The sequence below is a fragment of the Rhineura floridana genome, chromosome 10 (genome assembly GCF_030035675.1).
Source record: "Rhineura floridana isolate rRhiFlo1 chromosome 10, rRhiFlo1.hap2, whole genome shotgun sequence".
NCBI classification, from domain to species: Eukaryota; Metazoa; Chordata; class Lepidosauria; order Squamata; family Rhineuridae; genus Rhineura; species Rhineura floridana.
The window spans coordinates 9,955,225-9,976,491 of NC_084489.1; the positions used below are offsets into that span (position 1 = coordinate 9,955,225).

Below are 21,267 nucleotides of genomic sequence, written 5' to 3' on the forward strand. Positions count from 1 at the left end.
GGCCATGCTTTCTGACTCCTCCAAAAGTAGTCTTCTTGGTCCTTTCAAGAAACAGTTTTGTTCCTTGATGGGAAAGTGCAGCAAGTTGTGGTCCAAGCAGAACCAGTCAGCACAGATTGCTGAGTATATCCGTGCGCAATGTGGTGTGTATCTGAAGGTACCGAATAAAACCAGGTGGAATTCCACCTTTGATGCGTTGAAGCAACTACATGAGCTCCTGTCAACTGTGCCACTAAAAATGCATGCCATAATGGACCGCTGCTCCTTGTCCAGGATCACAGCTGCTGAGATTGAAGTGGTACAGGAATACACAGAGATTATGGAGCCACTAGCCCAGTCCCTAGATATCCTGCAACGGGAGAACGGCATGTTCATGGGGTATTTGCTACCAACGCTCTGCAATCTGGACCGCAAGTTAGAAGGACTGGAAAACAAACCTGAGAGGTACACATACTGTTTTCAGCTGCTGAGAGGTGTGTGCGAAGCCCTAAGAAAACGATTTGCAGCTATCTGGGAGGACAAGAGGCTTCTTCTGGCAGCCTGCTTACACCCTCGCTTCAAACTAGATTGGCTGGAATCGTGTCAGGCCACCACCCATACCAACAAGTAAGAACATTAGGGAAGCCCTTTGGGTGGATTACTCCAAGGGAAATGTTGTCTCAAGGGAGGCATCAGAGGGCTTAAGGTGGTAGGCAGGGGCTGGGCCTTTTCTTCCTGGGGCTCCTCATCACAACCTTGGGTTGCTGCAGGTAATCCTTAAGGGTCTGCTGTGCTGCCCCATGAGTGTGGTGACTTGGTCACCTTCCTTCCTTCCATGTCATCATCCACAGGCTCAGGCTGGACCCTGAACCAGGGGACATGACAAGCATCAGGAAATGAAGAGCAGATGATGGTTTCCTAACATATATGTGTTAACATATCCTCTCTCTTTCTTAGATACACAATGGAAGCCTTGTTGAAAGCTGAAATAAAGATGGGTGTACTTAATGAGGACAGTGATCAGTCTTCAGATAAAGACCAGGAAGGAGATGACTTAGAAGATGACTTCTTTAACTTTCTGCCCCAGGGCAAGAAGTCAGCAGTGGACACTGCTGAGGAGGAACTGGTGAGGTACCTGAGGTCTCCCAGCAGGGAAGTGTCATCACTCCATGGCTTTCCACGTGTGCTGCGGTGTTTTTTGCAGCACGACACAGGCATGCCTTCAAGCGCCGCAGTAGAACGCCTGTTCAGTACTGGTGGCAACGTAATGACTGTAAAAAGACATTCCTTGTCTGACATGCTCTTTGAGCATCTTGTTCTTTTCAGACATAACAGAAACATATTATAAAAGCATTTCAAGTGTAACATTTGATTTCAAGAGTTGGGGTATCTTCATTGCTTGGGGGGATGTGAGATTCTGTTATGCCATTATGTTAATCTTATGGATAAATTTTTTTATTCTACTACCCCCTGTGTGTGTGTGTTTATTTTTAATATTGTTTTAGGCTTCTTAGATGTGCAGCAGCCAAGGCCAGCACCTTGTAAATGCGGCGGCTCGACTACTTATGGACAGTCGCCGCCGGGATCACATCACACCAGTGTTGTTCGATCTACACTGGCTTCCAGTTGTTTTCCGGGCCCAATTCAAGGTGTTGGTATTAACCTTTAAATCCCTATACAGTCTCAGCCCAGTTTATCTTACGGAGCGCCTTCAACGCCACCAATTATGCCGCCCGACAAGATCAGCCACACAGGGCCTTCTCTCAATCGCGCTGACAAAAACAGCTAGATTGGCGGGTACTAGAGAGAGGGCATTCTCAGTGGCGGCCCCCACCCTCTGGAACTCCCTCCCACAAGATCTACGGCATGCCTCTTCCCTAAATACATTTCGTACAGCCTTAAAGACCTGGCTCTTTCAACAGGCCTTTGGGATTTCCGGGGAGGGTTAATTACTAAGATTGGAATGCCTCCTACCCTGTTTTAATATTATTGTCTGCTGCTGTATTGTTCTTATATTGTTTTTATATTGTATCATTGTATTGTATTTAATCATATTATGTTTTAACTGTTGTACGTCGCCTAGAGTGGCCATTGGCCAGATAGGCGACACAGAAATTAAATTTATTATTATTATCATTATCATTATTATTATTATTATTATTGTTGTTGTTTATTATTACTTGTAGGAGTTTTTTTTAAAAAAGTAACTGAAATGTAATTGTAGTGATTACTTTTGAGAAAAAGTAAAGTAATCAGTTACTTTCAGAGCAATTGTAACTGTAACGGTAATTACTACTTTTTTGGGCCAAGTAAATGTAACTGTAATTTATTACTTTTTAAAAGTAATCTTCCAAGCTCTGGGATAGTTGTCCATGCATTGGTAACCTCAAGGATGGACTATTGCAATGAGTTCTACGTGGGGCTGTCTTTGAAGTTGGTCAGAAAGCTGCAGCTAGTGCAGAACTCAGTGGCTAGACTGCTTCTGGCGACAAACTACTGCCAGCATATAACACCTTACATGTGGGATCTTAACTGCTAATTTGCTCTGGGCCAAGTTCATGGTTTTGATACTAATATGTAAGCCCTTATACAACTTGGGCCCAGTTACTTTAGAGACTGTCTTATCCCTTAGAGATCCAGTGGGTCACTGCAGTCTGCAGGAGAGCTTCTCCTTCAAGTTCCAGAGATATCAGAAGCCACTCCAAAGTAACTTGGAACAGTGCTTTCAGTGTGGCTGCTCCTATTTCGTGGCATAGCATCCCTAGATGCTCACTACTTATAGTTTCTGGAAACAATTGCAGACATTCTTGTTTTAAGAAGCTTTTCCAGCTAGATGGAAAAAATAGGTCTCTGCTCTGGATATTTATATGTAATGTTTTAAAACCTATCTTTAACTATTTGTATATTGTTTTAAACTTATTTTTAGTTGTGTTTATTGTATGGTTGTAAATCACCTTGAAATTTATATGAAATGTGATTTATAAATCAATAAAATAATAAATAGTAAATAGCATGGGTAGTAGGTATAATGAACATTGAATAGCATACTACTGATTAAGCCTAGAGTTCCAGACATTACTTTTGTTGAATAATTTCTCATTTTATCTAATCAAAATTAACAGTGGAATACAGCTATGTATTCCTGAATGCATGTGTGGGATGAATGAATCATCTTGCAGTCAAATTTTCCTATTCAAAGGGAAATAAAACAGCATGGGATAATGGGGTATCGATTGTTCCCAAACACAGTGATTGTACCGATCTTCACGGGGGGGGGACACTACTTTTGGACAGAGGACTGAATCCCAAAGTGGCCAACCCTCCATGGGCTACTTTGATAGGTTGGTGGGCTGATGTTGGAGGTCATCAGGCATTTCCCATCAGGTGCAGTAAAGAGTACTCCCAATCCTTGAGGCTGGCTCTTGGCAGACTGGGGCCTTTAAAGGCCTGGGCCTGGCTCCGCCCCTTGGCTGCTCTCACGAACTGCCCAGGATTGTGGGTGATCTCGCAAGAGCTGGGGCATGGATGGGAGGATACTAACTCCTCCCTCCTGTCACTGTCTGGGGTATGCTCTACCCCACAATTAGTGCCCTGTGCTGAGGCTCAAGGCTTGGCTTCTTTCTTTGCAGCCATTACTTGAATTTCCCATGCCTGACATCATAACATCAGGAACAGGAAAGATGGGTTTGCTCAAAACGGCTTCATGGGTCAAAACCAGAAGCCCGGAAGACATAATTAGGCCCATAAGCCAGAGTTTTCCCACTATTGCTATAGATTTTCCAGTGTGATTGCAACAAGATGGAACTTCAGCCATGGCATAGTCTACATCGCATCCAATCTGCAACCAAACCCTGTATCTATACAAGTGCAGTGACTGCCGGAAATGAACCTCTTTATAATGGACATGTTAAGGCCTGAATTTTAAGCACTATTTCGTGTTTTAACTTTGAATACATTTTTATTAACTTTGAAATCGAAACATAAACTGTAATGCAACTTTTTTTATTTTTTCAGAATGGTCTTAATATATACACATTCTTGATCTCTCAAGAATGGGCAAAATCTGTCAAAGTTAAATACTTTTAAGTGAGTCTTGTTGATTTGAATGAGAGAACATTGTGCTGAGATATCTCCAACTGAAATAAATGGAAGTGGTTAACTTTAGTTGCTGTAGTTTTGCTGTAAATACATGTTTCTGTGTGTGTACAAATAAAACAATGAAAAAAATAAATTTGTGCAAATTATTAGCTTTTCTAATATAAATGGAACAAGAAATGGATTCAGACATGCATTTCCTTCTTGCGTTCCCCCCTCCCACAGAAATATGACTGTATTACAAATACAGGATAATAGATTATAACCTGAGACAAAACATAAAATGCAAAGACAATCTACTATGTGTTTTATGAATTTAATATAATCCAAAGTGGCTAACTGGTTGCTGTTGAAAAAATATCAACTTTAAATGTACAGTATTTTTGAACTACTCAGATATAAACCCATTCAAGCAAAGCAAATCAGATTACTTTGTGGGTGTTTTTAAGTAATAAATGCAATTTGGCCGTAAGCTTTTTACTATGACAATGTCTTTGTGGGTCAAAAAGCAAAATCATTTTAGCATTTTGAGTTTCATGTAACTTGAGTGTACTCCAAAGAATTAATCTATTTTTCCCATTAGATATTTCATTTGCTCTGGATGCATCACTCACAGGATTGTGTTATGCTAGTGCAGGTGTGGAGAACTTTTGGCCCTCCAGGTGTTGCTGAACTACAAGTCCCATTGTCCCTGGCCACTGGCCATGCTTGCTAGGGCAGATGGGAGTGGTAGTTCAGCAGCATCTGGAGGTTCCCCACACCTGTACTGTTGGGGAAATTCTTTATATACAAACAATAAGCAAAATACATTCTTTTATAAAGATATAAAGGTTTATAACATTTTAATTGTTTAGTTTAACATTTAATAAGTTTAGTAGCCAACTAGAACCCTTTTCTTTGTGGAGCTATCTTCTTTGACTGTTTTGCTTTGTATGGAACACCTAGAACTTTAAACAATTATGATAACATGGAATAGACACAGAACATCTCTGAATGTCCTTGTGCTCTCCAAGACGTGGGAAGGATTGCATTAGCTGGAATGCTTAGTTCACAGTGAAAATGTATTTTTATGTGAAGTACTGAACATTGCCAAATTCACCAGAACATGATGCAGAAAGTACGGTACCTATGCAATAACTATGCAATACCTGAGCAATGCCTATGCAATACTGCAATGCCTATGTCATACTGATGTGTAACCTCCTGACTGGTAGATGCTAAAGTCTTTGTCCTGAAATGTATAAAAACCCCAGGCAACCTGTGCCATGTTGCAGCTCTCCACTCACTAAGAGAGAGACTGACCAAGCGTATGCTTGCCATCCAATAAAGGCCTACCTTTTTGCTGCAAGCCTGTGTTCTTTGATTTCACTCAAGGGCCCCCAGTCCAACAAACTACAAAATTCCCCATCAGTACTAGTGAAACTGGGATGCTGTAGTGTGTAAATCTGTGTGGGTGCGTGTACATATGTGTAGAGAACTAGTAGCTCTTATTGTCTATTCCAAACTGTCTTCACAGTTCAGATGAAGGTGATTCCTTCATTATCATGTGGCAGTGAATCAGCATCTTCAGAAGTGGAGAAAGCCTTTCCAGAATGAGGAACAATTTGCCCATGTTACCATTTTACAATATCATGTTGATTTCAAGTTTGGAACCAGTGGGAGAAGAGCAGGCAAAAATAAAATATAAAGAAAAGCCAACATATGGGTTGAGATTCTTTGGGCTGAGAATGGGTGTGTGATAAAAGTGATCATTGGGGTGTGTGCCTAACTGCATACACCAAAGGTAGGTTTTGCTGATTACTCTTATTGGCAAGATCATCCTGGGAATGCATACAGCTGAAATTGCATGGGAAAAGGTATCATGTGACAGATGTGCAGCCTTATTTTTCAGTGATTTTGGTGGGTCCTAAAGTACTATTAAAATAAATAGCCTCAATGTATACCGGTGTACTGCTGGTTCACATGATATTCTCTATGTCAGCCTTTGCCAACCAGGTACCCTCCAGAAGTTTTGGACTACAACCTCCCATCAAGGCCAGACAGCAGAGCTCTGTGTGATCATGGGCAAGTAACCTAAGCTTGCCAGTTGACTTCCAGTGCCTGTAATAGCTGTGAAGCAGGGAGAAATCTGGCAGGTGCTGGATTAGGAGTCTGGCCAGCATTAATTTGGGTGAGGGCTAAAAGAGGAAAGCTACACTGGACCAGAAGGGTTCATCTAGCATGACACCGGCTAGACACGTTGGGTTAAGTATCTGTTTCAGCAATCTGTAGGAGTAAGAAGCCAACTACAATGGAGGACAGGAATCAAAGGAGAAACAGTGTTAAATAAGCTTGAGCTAAAGGAAGCAAGGCTGTTGCTCCTTGGACTGAGGTGAAGGGCCTCAGCATAGTGTGTGCCGGTGGGCCCTCTCCTAAATGGCACCTTTTAAAATTCCTGCCCCCCGCCACCCCCCGCCACATTCTCCTGCCACCATTCCCCCGCTTCACCTACCTTTCTCTGCTGTTCTTTGCGGCTGCATGCACTGCGCGTGCAGGGTGCCATCAATCAAGATGGCAGCAGAGGCTTCAGTTCCTTATGGAAACCTTGGCCGCCATCTTGATTGATGGCAGCCCTGCGCGCGCAGTGCGCGCAGCTGCAAAGAACAGCAGAGAAAGGTAGGTGAAGCGGGGGGATGGTGGTGGCAGCAGCGGGTGGCTCGGAAGCTCTTGTCTTGCTATCTGCGGCGCGGCTGTGCTATGGATTGTGGAAGGGGAGCGGAGGGCCCTCAGGCCAGTGCCCAACCTGGCTGCCCTTTGGAACCAGCCCTGAACAGAGTACCTGGCCACCATTTTGGGCTAAAACAGAACACTGGCTTTATTTCTCCCTCCTGTTATCCTTGCCCAGCACCATCTGTGAGTCTTGTTGTTTATACAACTAATACCAAAGTAGCGGCTCAGGAAAAAATAAACAACTATGGTTAAACAAGATATTTTATTATTTCTCCATTAATTTAAATGATAGATTCATAATTTACCTGTTGGCCTGGTTTGAGTGGTGAGAGTGTGATTCCCTGGGTGTTGATCACTGGCAGTATCTGGTTTCCAATGACTGTTGCAATGATTTGCCCCTGGGCATTGGTCAATAGCTGTGGCGTAATTGGCTGCACTTGAAGGCCCTGAGCTCCTCCTGCTGACTGATTTGATGGGACTGGATTAGGCATCAATGGAATTGTTCCAATAATCTACAAGAAAGAAAACATGAAATTCTACAGGTTACAAACATGTAATTGTAAAGGTTTACAATCATAGATTATATGTGAGCACAGAACATCTCCTTTGATTCAAAACATGTGTTTCGTTCAGTACAAAAAATTGATATAATCGGTATTTGATTGGCCGCCTATGGCAAATGGTATCAATTTGTAGGCTGTAATCTAATCTGTTTTTCTGTCCCTTCTTTTCTGGTTTTTTTGTGGAGCTTTCAGGCAACGTTTGAGTGCTTCCCACAAAGTTTTCACTTGTTTCTTGGTTTTGTGTGTTCTTGAAAAAATCTGTTATGATTATTCATGGTGCAATAAAAGTGCAATTTCAGCACATATTTTCCACACCAAACTTCCCACAGTTCCACCCACTGCTTACCACTTGATCAGTTAAGTTTGGGTGTGGTTCATGTGCTGGAAGTCACTTCTGACAGCATGTGGCTGACTGTGCAGACACAATGCGTATGAGCAGGATGGGTGGTAAGGGGAGGGGAAGAGAGGTGTGGCTGAGGAAGGGAGGAACAAATACTCCAATCTGTCACCATCAGGCCACTCCCACTAGTGTGATTGCATAGAAACATGATTTTTGTGGGATGTTCCAACAGAAAACCTGCATGGTCTAAATACATTGTTGAAAACCACTAACAAGAAAATGTGTAAAAGTCATGCAAAACAGCTGGTGTCTGAATAAGCACATAGTCTATAGTGGTTTTCAGGGTGTATTCTGTGAAACCTTGGGTTTCTTATACAGTTTGCCCACTGCTTCTAATCTTCCCCTGCACTGTTGAATTGCAAGAGTGTGATGGCTGTGTTTTAAAACAAACTATTAGAGGATGTTTGGCAGTGATCTGGGTGAATTGTGTATGCACCACTAGATATGCCTCAGATTCCTCAGCAGCACATAGGAATTCATTCTAGACATGTTGATGTGGACAACACACCGTTAAAATAGAACTTTTCGAAAGACCATAATACAGGGGATAATTTGGCCACTTTCAGCAAGTGCTCATAAGATGCTTTGGTTCTACTGTATGTGTGAAAGGCAGCATGCTAACTGACGCTATGTGTACTCATATCAGATTACCTTCATTTTTGTAACGAATAGAATTTTTAAGACAAGATAATTAAAGGAAGCCATTTACGCCACTACCTGAACAAAGGCAACACTAATTGTACTGGAGCCAACAAAATTGCTCCCAAACATACTTTTCATATCTTCCACTGGCAGGGAATCCAAAATTACTCTTTGTCAGTTAGCAAACATTTATAAAAGGGGGCACATTAGAGGCACTAGGGAGCACTTCAGTAGCTACACATTCACCTTTATAGTGAGTTTGCAAACCATTAAAAAGTTTTTATGAGTCTTTCTACAATGACTTCTGAGGTAGAATATTTCAACATAAAGAACTGTGATAAAATAACTTAAAAGCCTCTTGCTCATCATGACCTTGCATTGGATCTACAGAGATAGGGATGGGCTGATGACCTTAAGATGAAATACAAGGTGCTGTTTGACTGGTCTTGTGAATATTTCAGTATGTGTCCAAGTCATGACTTGGTACATTGTGAACAATATTTGAGAATTATGTTAAACTAAGCCATAGAAATTCACAAAGCCATTTACTGCAAGCTGATCGTAAAAAAAAATAAAGTCAACTCAAGCAGGCTTTAATCAGGGATGGCTAACCTGTGGCCCTCCAGACGTTGTTTGACTCCAACTCCCATAAACCCTAGTCAGTCAGCTTTGCTAAAAGTCAAGGATTATGAGAATTGTAGTCCAGCAATGTCTGAAGGGCCACAGTGATGGAGGTGTAAATTGGCACAGTTTGCCGCTCACAATACTGTATCCAGAGGATCTCATATTAGAAGTTCTTCATTCTGATTAGAAAAAATATTCTAGTTATTATTTAATCATTCATAGAACTATACCAGTATGAAAAGTACTTTATAATGTTATTTGCACATAAAAGTCATGAGGTAGGTCACATTTCACAGATAGGAAGTTCATAAATTAGCACAATTTGCCCAGGCCAAATACATTTATCTCGCCAGGTCCCAAGAGAGCAGTCAATAGCTGCTGGATTCTGTGATTTTAAAAAAGCTGTAAATATGGCAAGATTCATCTTTGTAAAATCATGGTACATGCTTTTTCAAAATTATTATTATGCACAAATTCAGGTTGTTGGTGATGACCTCCATCTTTCCTTTTGGCCTAACCCCACCTGTTGGGAGTTAGAGTCAAACAATATCCAGAGGGCCACAGGTTAGCCACCCCTTGCAATATGGGTCCATTCTTACATAAGAAGAATGGAACTTATTTCTAATCATTGTGTTAAAGTATCACGATGTTCAAATTTGAGTTAATGCCATTTCTGAACTTGGCACAAACTCTTTAATTGTTCATAATGAAAGCAAGGTACTCAGCTCTTAAGATCTCATGCAGAAAAACCATCTACAGCAACTTACATTGACATGTACGCAGATATTTTGGAAGGAGAAAGAGGAGAGATCACACTCTAGTAATGTGAAGCTATGGCTAACTTTATCAAATCTTAGCTTAGCCAATTAAGCTGTTTCCTTTCATATTTACCTGTCACAGCTAAATCCATGTTAGCCTTACATTCACTTTTTAAAAAGGAGAACTAAAAAACAAACAAACAAAAAAGGGACACATTTTTAAAAAACGTAGAGCACTTCCCAAATACCAGCAATGCTGAGTGGCAAGTGGCACTCTAACATGTTGATATATTCTTGCCTAGCATATCCTGAGCTGTATCCTGTGGTGGTGGGTGGGAAAGGGGCCTTGGGAAGAAATGAGACCTCGGGGATGTTTTATACACTCTGCCTTTTCACCATTAATTTGGACAGCTCAACTGATGCAGAATTCAAATTATCAGCCCTATATAACTAGGAAGGATTATGGACAGCCTAGTGTATGCATTCTACCTTTACTTCAGCAAATGTTACCAAATGGGAATAATTTCTTTTCTTTTTACTCGTCAGCAGAACCCTTGCAAAAAAGGATCTTTGATTCACACGTTGCAAAGGACATGGCCTTGACGTGTCACTTCTGGGCCTGTAAACTTCAGCCAGCAAGGCTTCAGTCCCCACAAGGCAAAAAATTGCTGTGCTAGTTTTATCAGTAATAGAAATGTTTGTATCCACATTTAAAATGCATTTCTTGGGTTGCAGTCAGGCATTTTGAGAATGACCTTGCTGAAGTGAACGGTTTGTAAGGTCAGAAGCAGGAGGATGACCTGTTGTATAGAAGTGTGTTGGGTTTTTACAAAGAATGATTTATAATGCATGTATATGTGCAACAAAGAGATGCAGGGGTACCAGAAGGTTATACTCCTAAACATAGAATGGGGGTATTTTAAAAATGACAGATGGTGACAATTTTTCTTCCTTCCTCAAAATTCCCCATCAAAATGAATAAACTGAATCGATGTTAACACAGCTCTTCCTTTATGCAGCACTCCAAGGGTTAGACTCACAAGTTCATTCATGTTTGGAAGTTCTGCAACAACGCCATATGGAAAAAAATAAATTAGGGAGCTTAGACTAAACCCTTTTTGTCCCTGACACGTAGAGATGGGAGGAGACATCCGTTCCAGTCAAATGAAATCACAGATTCTGCCATAGTCTGCATATCCGTCTTGTGCAAGGGCCTGATGACTTTCATGCAAATTGCAGCTTTTGCTGTTATCTACTTTGGTTGGCAAATTTTATGACAGCATTAATAAAATGAGGTCAATTTTAACACTGGTTTTATTTCACTAACAAGAATTTCTCCGGGTGTGTGTCACGTTGGTACTTTGGGAAATCCTATCAATGAAATGGGTCAGTCATTTGTTTCACAGCAGGCACTGGCTGGGGTGGGCACAGAAATGACAAAAGAACAATATTGTTTATAACAGTGGTTCCCAACCTGGGGGCCGGGACCCCCAGGGGGGCCGGGAAGTAATCCAGAGGGGGCCATGAACAGTAAAGAAATGAATTATTTATTAATTTCTTTTAAAAAGTCTTCACTCCCTCGACACTGTCTGCTTTCTGCTGCCGCTGCAGATGACACCTCCCCCTTGCTCCAAACGAGAGGGGAGGCCTTTTGCTGAAGCGCCAGAGCGTCTTTCAGGCGCACTAAGGGCAGGCATCTGCCTATAAAATACATGGCAGATGCCAAAGGAGGCTGAGGGTGGGGCTACCAGGAAGAAGAGGGGATTACTATCACTGATTCCCGTCTCCTTGCACTGCCGCTACTGACAGCGCCCTTACTTAGAATGAGAGGAGAGGGCTTCTTGTGAAGCAAAAAGAAGCAAGCCTGCAAAGAAAGGCTGCTTTCCCCCTTCCTTCCTGGCAGCCAGCCTGCCTCCCTGGGGGGAGGGGGTCACAATTTTTTTCCAGCTTATAAAGGGGGTTCCGTGCTCATAAACGTTGGGAACCACTGGTTTATAAGTCTGATGCCGGAAGCAAAAGGTCTGAGCACACTGAATGAAGTGAAGATGGGGGGCAGGGTTGGGAGAAGATTAAGCATAAAGCAGGGAGAGAAAAGAAACAGAGAGTCCCATTTCACAAGTGGATTTCTGTTGTGCAAGTACGTAGTTCAGCTTTAAAACATGTACCCTAGTAACAGCATTATTTTAACCCTTCTAATGAGTAGGGCAGAAATGAAACTCATACATAGGTAGATATGGCTTTCCTCTTTCAAATCAGTGGAAGGACTTGTGCTATGCCTACATCCCGTTGTTTTCATAGAAATATTTTGGGGGGGAATGATGTGCTTGCATTGGACATCCACAGGAAATGGCTGAATCATGGTTTCTGACTTTATAATTTCATTGTGTTAGTTGTCCTGAAAGTTTTGAATGTATAAAGGAAGGAACTTTACTTTAATAGTAAAGTTGCCTTTGGGCTCTTATTTGTCCTTTCAATTATTTAGGCATAGCTCAGAGTAACAACTCAATTATATATCTTGTTATTCCCCAAACTCTTTTAATCATGAATCCTTAAATCTAGGATTTAAATTGTTACATTTAACAATTCAAAAAACACAATCTGGAAGTGTAAAGATTACAACTTCTGAAACATGAAGGCAATATGGGAATAAGACAAAGAGAACTAAAAAATATAATACAGAGCAGACCATACAGAGACTGGATAACCAAAAAGGACTTTAATAACAGGAGGCTTTTTGCTTGCCACACAGAAGTGAAATTGAAAGCGCAGATCTGAGATCTGATTAATCCACTTCCTGGTATGGCAAGGCAGGAGAGCAATTGCACTACAAGAAGCATCACTTTTTGATTGTTTCTTTGTTTTCTTTGAACTCATTTTATCACTTAGCACCCGCTAATCTCAAAAAGAATTCAACAAGATGTCTGGCATGATACTATAACATAGTTTCCATTGTTTACACGTTAGGCCATCAATATGAAGCATTAGTTAGGAGAGTTTAATAACTGAATTTCAATTAATTAACAAGAAGGCATTTGTAGTAGTTGGAAGGCACGTGAAGTCATCAACCTAAATGACTGGCCATTGTTCCCTTTTTGCTACTGTAGTTAGGAGCGCAAGGGCAAATCACAATATCTTTTCACTTTTTTACTTTTTTATTTCAGTTTGTCACCATTCTGGTGCAATGCAAACCAGAAATAACAACGAAAATTTTCAGCACCTGCTATATACAGTATGTGTGAAACCAGCAGGACTTGGTAAGAATTACTGAATTTATGGATTAAGGAGTTGTGAATCAGCAAGATTCTACTTTATTATATCCATTTTTTGTGCAACTAATGTAAGTTTTTGGTTATTTATTTTAAATATTTCTATATACTCTCCATCAAAGTTGGTTCCAGAGTAGCTTACACAATTAAAATACCACACTAATAAATAATACATAAGAAACAACTAGCAGATAAAACAGAAAAATTATAAAAGTTTAAAAATGCCTACTACTTAAAAAGAGAGAGAGAAAATGTTTTTCCTTGGCAAGTCAACCCTAAATCTCAGTAATGTGTCACTCTTGATTTTTCCTATCTTTATGGTGATAATGGAAAATGGGAGAGGAGGAATGGAATGGCCTGCTGAAAGAGGACATGGCTGGCTGACACCCCAATAAGAGTACTTCTGTTAGGAAGTGACAGTGCATTATAACATTTTGTTCCACATCCCACTTGTGAAAATGTATTCCTAAAAGCACTTTCCCCAAAAAGCGGTTGCTTTAAACGTCTACATATATATGGATGACCATCTTGGTAAGGCTCCCACTCTGCAGTCTAATGTCCCTTATTCAGGGATCTGAAATCCTTTTATTTTTCCAAAACACCCTAAAAGAAGACTAGGCATAATATAAGTGGGAGAATGTTATATTTATTGAAATATAACAAATGGAAGATCTGCAATAAGAAGCCAATATGTTAAGTGGGGGTAGGTGAAGCTAATCAGTGACTATGATGGAAGCATCTCTCTACACCTGGGCATGTAAGTACCACCTCGTTGGTTTCCCAGCCAAGGATTGGGAGAAACTTCTCCCTCTCTGCTAAGTGACCCTTGGGTATCACAACCCAACATGCACACCCAGGCTCTGCTATCAAATGTTCACCAAGATGCGCACGCAAGGGTCAAAGGGGCACCCTAAAGTAATCCCCAAGCCTCAGGCTAGGGGTGACGACTTAGAATGCATCCAATGCAGAAATGGCTTAGAGTGGCTGTTAAGTGAGGCCTTACTTTCCCTTACCTGCAGACGGAATGGACCAAATCAAAACATTTTAATCACTATAGTGTGAAATAGGTGAAAAAAGTGCCAATCAGGGGCTTGCTGCCCAAATCCCTACTCAGCTCCATAAACAGGGACTGGCCAAGGGCTTATAATGTAGAGGGAGGGAGGGAGGATGGGTGTTGCTGGTGTGAAAGGAGAGAGATGAGAGTGTGGAGCAGCTTTAAATATTGAGCTAGCTGTCCCCCTCTCATTGGGCCACTCTGCCCATGTGGTCTCCCAACCCCCTCCTCCTGGGAGAAACAAACACTCATGAGTCTCTTCCAAGGGCATGGGGGTAACGTAAACCCACCACCAATGAAAGCGGGAACATCATTCTACTGCTTGGAATTAGGACCAATTCAAAGGACCATTTAGCAGAGGAGTGGCAAACCTGTTGTCCTCCAGACAATGCTGGTCTACAACTCCCATCATCCTTAACCATTGGGTTTGCTGGCTGGAGCTGATGGGATTTGGAGTCCAATAATATCTAGGGATCATTTAGCATGTCAGAAATCCAAGCTTTGTATTGTAGAGGGCAAACAAACAATTGCCCATTTTGCCATTTAATCCAAATGTATATAGCCCCTCTGCTGATCCATTTTTGGAAGCCTTGTGACTGCAGTTTCCCATTACGTCTGAACTGAACCTAATATTGAGCTACTTTTAGGAAACAAGGTTGGCATTTCCTTAAATGAAATCCAGAATAGCCTAAGTATTTCACCATTCATCCACCAAATCAGGTCCACATTCTAATTCACACGTTGAGGTGGTTTGCACTAGTGTACAGTTTCCTGGAGAGGAGATCACAAGTACTTCTTCCCTAGTCCTCCTGCTATGGTTTGGCTTAGCAAATTGTCCAGACCTCCTGGACTCATAGTTTGTCTTGCTCCAGATAAATGTGAGTTATAACTAAAATAGGTTTACAACTCATAGTTTGTCTGTAGTGTAACAAACAAAGGCCTGGGTTTGGATGACAAGCTAAGCCAAAGCATCACTTCGCTTGCAGCAGCAGCAGCAGCAGCAGCGCAGCAGCAGGAGAACTGGTAGAGGGGCGCAATAGCCATTGTTGCAATGATCTCCTGTCTGGAGCCCCACATGCTTGTGTGTTCATGCTAAGTCATGGTTTAGCTTAGCATTAAGCGCAAACAAGCTCATTATGTTTTCCCATACATGCAGACATAATAGTAACTTTCCCACATGTGCAATATATTGTGCTGTTGTCAGGGCTTGTTTATCTCTTTGTGATATGAACAGTGATATAAGTTATTAAATATATACTCTGATTCTGTGAATGCAAATTGTCATTTAGATCAATGTTAGCTAAGTGATAAAGATCATACTAAGATAAGGGACTGAAATAGGTATTCCTGTCCATACTAAGAGAGGTACTCCAATTCTAACTACCTAATGTTTGCTGGGCTAAGATCCTCAAATCAGCAATGAAAGTTTAAAGAACCTAAAGTAACAAAGAGTCATATGTGTGTGTGTGTGTGTGCGTGGAATGGATAGCCTAAAAATATAAAAGTGTTATCAAATATGCATTTGTTTATCAAGTTTTATGATTCAAACCTGATTCATATATATTTTATGAAGAGATTATCTATTGTGATGGCAAAATTAAATGTATTTTGAAACTTGTAGGTGACATTTATCTGTCTGGTCTATCAGAAAATAAGTTGTCATATTCCATCTAACATACATTACTTTTCCAATTTCCTGCCAGTAATGTTTCTTTAATGTTCTTTAGGGTGAGACTACAGAATTTCTCATTTCTCATAACAAAGACCATAACTCCTTACAATGATGCTAATGAGCTTTGCCAATGAAAAACTGTATCATCCTTTTCATAGGCGAACAATCTTTTATTTGTGATCATCATGGCATTTTCTTATATATGTACAGAAGGTGTAATGGGAGCTTGATGCATTCTTTCAAATAACTGATGCTCTTCCATCCTTTTTCTGCTGCTCCCTTCAGATGATCATCAGACAAACAAAGTTAGGCACCATTTCTCTGATGATTCAGGCTCAGTTTGGATGCATATGAGATAACAGTGATAGCAAATCTATTGAAACTGGCAATCTTCTATCTCCTTTTATGTGGTCTTGACTGCATATTTATCCAAATTAAAAACCAAGGAACAAACAACACTATTTGCATGGCATGCAACATAATGGGTGTGATCCGGCGGAAGTGAAACACTATTTCCATTTATTTCACCGGGAGAGAGTTAAGTGCTTAATACTCTAGCATTAACCTAAATGGCAATTAATTCATTAATTAATATGGTCCTGAGGCCAAAATAAATTTGGTGTTTATGTATTTAGAGGAATTCAGCCTTTTGTAAAAAATAGAGGTTCCAGGAAAAGAATTATGGCTGAGATTAGCAAAAACATAAAGCTTATTAATGAAAAATTATCTGGGGCTCCCAAGTAATTCCATGCAAACCTCTTATATTGACTCTTACAGATTCTGTATGAAGGCGTATAGTTTCACTGAAAGGGCAACAATTTTTCCCAGACTTCAACACTGTAATGTGTCAACTGACACTTAACACCATAAAATAAAAATGAAATAACCTTAAGGATAACATTTTCTTCTGGTGTTTAATGAGACCCACTCTATTAACTTCAAAGAGCTTGACAATGTTTGCTTCCCCTTTAGTTGATCAATTTTTAATTCCTTGGTATTTGGGGGGTCATGACCCTGCTAAGTCTCCATTTGTCTATATATAAAAAAACTTCTGAAGTTTTTTGTGTTAGAAATCATTTCCTGCTCTCTTCTCTGAAAGGAAATATACCCAAGCAAGCACATTGGGAGCCCCATTGCCAAACATGACATTATCCTGGCTGTAGAAAACCATAAAAAACACTCCATACCCAGGATAACATTGAGCTGGCTTAATTATGTTCATGCAGACATCATGGGAATAAATCCTGGACCTGAAAACTGTACCATGTGAATTGGCCTGACTGGGGCAAGATAGGAAACAATGAAATGACAGCAAGAAAGAAAAGTTTAATATGGAGCTATAATGAGAACTAACCAATCAAAAAGACTCATTCCCTCTGCCAAGAGGCTGTGCTCTCCCAATACAAACCCTCAGAGCTACATTATGTGAATTTGCTTTCAGTGTTTCCCTCTCACTTTTGGTCTCTCTGTCTGTCCATCTGCCCATCCTGTTGAATGTCATGACATGGCTTAATAAATATATCCTTGGGAGATCACCAGGCCTCTACAGAACACGACTAAACAGTTGAAATTAAACGTCTTTTCCAGTTGGGCTGCAGTGACCTATTTATACATTTTCCCTTGCCTTTTTCATCTCTATATTTTTATTTTTACATTTTCCCTGGAAACTGGCCTCTCTCTCATCTCTCTCTAAACTGTCTCCCTGATGTCCTGATCATTCTCTGATCTATTTCTCTTTTCTTATCTCCTGGGTGGATGCTAATATGACACATCCAACCTCTAAAACAAACCATTTATTTTGAGAGTTGGCAGTGTCAGAGTATTTGATACATCAAACATTAAAATGTTTATTTGGATATTGTGCCTGGAAATAAAATTACTTTTTTGAGAGAGTTCTGTTTTTAAAATGAAGAGGCATTTTGTTCTCTTTCCTAAATCTACAGTAGAAAAAATAAAACTAAGGGAACGAGATTTTTGTGGAATGGTGAATAAAGACTGGATAAAAAGGGTGATGGGGTTAGCAAATATTTTGATAATATTTGCTCCAATCTTCAACGGGCTATATGTATGAAAGCAAGCTTCTGCATACGTTTGCCTATTGGGAAAGAGAATCACACGGGCAAGTGGCTACAGTATGCATAATATAAAGTACTATTTGGCTCAAACAATAATTTATTGATGGCAGACCCATGTTTTCAAATGAGGCTCTGCTCCAATCATGTTAAAAGTAGAGTGGGTGGGATGGCGTAGTGATGTGCATTTGTTTAAATAATAAAAAATAAAACAAATGAGGCCTATTTGTTTCATTCATTTTAGTTATAAATTATGGGCTATTTTTTTTTTTAAAAAATGAATTTACAATAAAAGAATTCACTAGTTATTCATCCATGTTATTTGTCTGATTAATTTTTCACTAGTTTCTGTTGCAATCAACAATTCCAATTCTCTGGAACAATCTGTACGGCACACATAAAGGTTATTCACTAATAGGCCAAAAAAAGAAAAAACCTTGCAGTTTAAGAACATAGCTTTGGCCAACAGATATTTCTATCAAACTTTAAAAAGCAGGGAAATTGGGCAGCTATAGTGAATGCACCAGGGGAGCAGGAGACCTGAACTCCTCTCTGAGATATTGGACTGCCCTACAAATTTGTCAAAATGCAAACACAATTTGGGTTGGTCTTTCACAGTCCAATCCACTTCCTGTGTAGCTTGGAAGAATTTGGTAACATGTGCCTCTGTGCATATGCTGAGTGGTGGCAACACCTGCAATCAGGACTACATCTCCAAAGACAGACAATTACATTGTTGGTGTTCTTACTTTGCTTCTTTCGTGTATTACTACTGTTTCTACAGAGAATCTAGACTAGAACATTTTATTTCCCTCATTATTCATCCTAGAAATCTGTGTCAAATTTATTTTTATTAATTTCAAAGCCTTTTTATTGGTCAGTGTCATATGATGGTGAAGACAGCCTTTTGAGTTTCAAACTGGAGGTTATGTTCTATTTCTGTTTTGGGTGCATTAACAGTGGAATCTGAAACTGCAGTGTGTTGCTACTTAAGCAATGACTCCAGCTGTTGGAAAAAACAAACTTGGCCTGCCCAGGGTGCATGTTTTCAGTCTGCTATGTTTAAACCACTCCACTTAAGGAAAGGTTGTTTTTGTTATGTGCCTTCAAGTTGATTTTGACTTATAGCGACCCTATGAATCAGCCACCTCCAGTAGCATCAGTTATAAATCACCCTGTCCAGATCTTGTAATTTCAGGTCTGTGGTTTCCTTTATGGAATCAAACCATCTCTTGTTTGGCCTTCCTCTTTTTCTACTCCCTTCTGTTTCTCCCAACATTATTGCCTTTTGCAGTGAATCATGTCTTCTCATTAAATGTCTAAAGTATGATAACCTCAGTTTCATCATTTTAGCTTCTAGTGATAGTTCTGCTTTAATTTGTTCTAACACCCAGTTATTTGCCTTTTTATAGTCCATGGTAACAACAAAGCTCTCATCCAACACCACATTTCAAATGAGTTGATTTTTCTCTGCTACCCTAGTCAGAGGCAGCATGCTTCTGAAAACCAGTTGCAGGAGGGGAGAGTGTTCTTGCACTCAGGTCCTGCTTGCGGGCTTCCCCCAGGCACCTGGTTGGCCACTGTGAGAACAGGATGCTGGACTAGATGGGCCATTTGCCTGATCCAGCAGGCTCTTCTTATGTTCTTATGTTCTCTTATCTGCTTTTTTCACTGTCCAAGTTTCACATCCATACATAGTGATTGGGAATACCATGATCTGAATGATCCTGACTTTAGTGTTTACTGATTTGAGGACCTCTTCTAGTTCTCTCATAGCTGCACTCCCCAATCCTAGCCTTCTTCTAATTTCTTGACTATTGTCTCCATTTTGGTTAATGACTGTGCCCGAGGTATTGATAATCCTTGACCAGTTCAATGTCCTCACTATCAACTAAAGTGACATAAATCTTCTGTTGTCATTACTTTAGTCTTCTTGACATTCAGCTGTAGTCCTGCTTTTGTGCGTTCCTCTTTAACTTTCAAGAGCATTCATTTTAAATCATTACTAGTTTCTGCTAGCAGTGTGATATCACCTGCATATCTTGAATTATTGATATTTCTCCCTCCGATTTTTACACCTCCATCTTGGTCCAATCCTTCTTTCCATATGATATGTTCTGCATATAGATTAAATAAATAGGGTGATAAAATACACCTGTCTCACACCCTTCCTGATTGGGTACGAATTGGTTTCTTCATATTCTGTCTTTACAGTAGCCTCTTGTCCAGAGTATAGGTTGCGCATCAGGACGATCAGGTGCTGTGGCACCCCCATTTCTTTAAAGCATTCCATAGTTTTTCATGATCTACACAGTCAAAAGCTTTGCTGTAATCTATAAAGCACAGGGTGATTTTCTGCTGAAATTCCTTGGTCCGTTCCATTATCCAACGTATGTTTGCAATATGATCTCTGGTACCTCTTCCTTTTCTAAATCCAATTTATACATCTGTCATTTCTCATGCCATATATGGTAAGAGCCTTTGTTGCAGAATCTTGAGCATTACTTACTTGCATGGGATATTAAGGCAATAATTCGATAATTATTGCATTCCTTGGGATCCCCTTTCTTTGGAATTGGGATGTATATTGAATGCTTCCAGTCTGTGGGTCATTGTTTTGTTTTTGATATTTGTTGACAATTTTTTTTCTAAATTTGGGCAAATCCAGTCTCAGTAACTTGTAGCAACTCTATTGGTATGCCATCTGTTCCTGGTGATTTGTTTCTTCTGAGTATTTTAAGAGCAGCTTTCACCTCACATTCTAAAAGTCTGGTTCTTCATCATACGGTTCCTCCGTGAATGAATCTGTCATACTGACATCTCTTTTATAGAGTTCTTCAGTGTATTGCTTCCAACTTCCTTTTATTTCATCTCAGTCAGTCATTGTGTTCCCCTGTTGATTATTCAACATCCCTACTCTTGGTTTAAATTTCCCTTTCATTTCTCTGATCTTTTCGAACAGGGCTGTTGTTCTACCCTTTGCATTATGAGTGGCTTTCACCATTGTTTAGATTGACTGTGAGTGGCCTGGACACCACAATCATTAGGCACTAAGGTAAATTTTATTCTTCCATCATCTCTCCCACTTGTGGAACCTAACTAGTGGCAGGAGTGGTAAAAAACATTAAGTGAAATAAAAGGCCAGAGCAGAGATAGCCTAAGGGACTGCATAGCCTCAGAGCTGTTTTTGTGAGGTACTCTGCCTCAGGCAAGGATACTGATTCTGAAACTCTCTGAAGGGTAGCAAGAACTGGGACATGGCTGTGCTCCTTAAGGATATGTAGCACACTTTTCTTAGGTACACAATGTAATTCATATCCTGGACAATAATTTAGTTTATTCCTAACAACATTACAAGTGAGAGACTATATCATAAACCTTTAAATCGCACCATGCTTCTAACTGTACAGTATTTGAGCCTGTGTTGCCCTAG

The 21,267-nt window shown here is 40.3% G+C and overlaps 1 protein-coding gene across 7 annotated transcripts in view; it reads right to left on the minus strand.

Moving 5' to 3' along the window:
- Positions 1 to 21,267, minus strand: part of POU6F2 (POU class 6 homeobox 2) — a 502,018-nt gene that overhangs the window by 16,908 nt on the left and 463,843 nt on the right. For all 7 annotated transcript variants that reach the window (XM_061586055.1, XM_061586054.1, XM_061586057.1 and 4 more), the window contains one exon: positions 7,089 to 7,295. In XM_061586055.1, the coding sequence (XP_061442039.1) occupies positions 7,089 to 7,295 (207 nt within the window). The remainder of the gene's footprint in view (positions 1 to 7,088; positions 7,296 to 21,267) is intronic.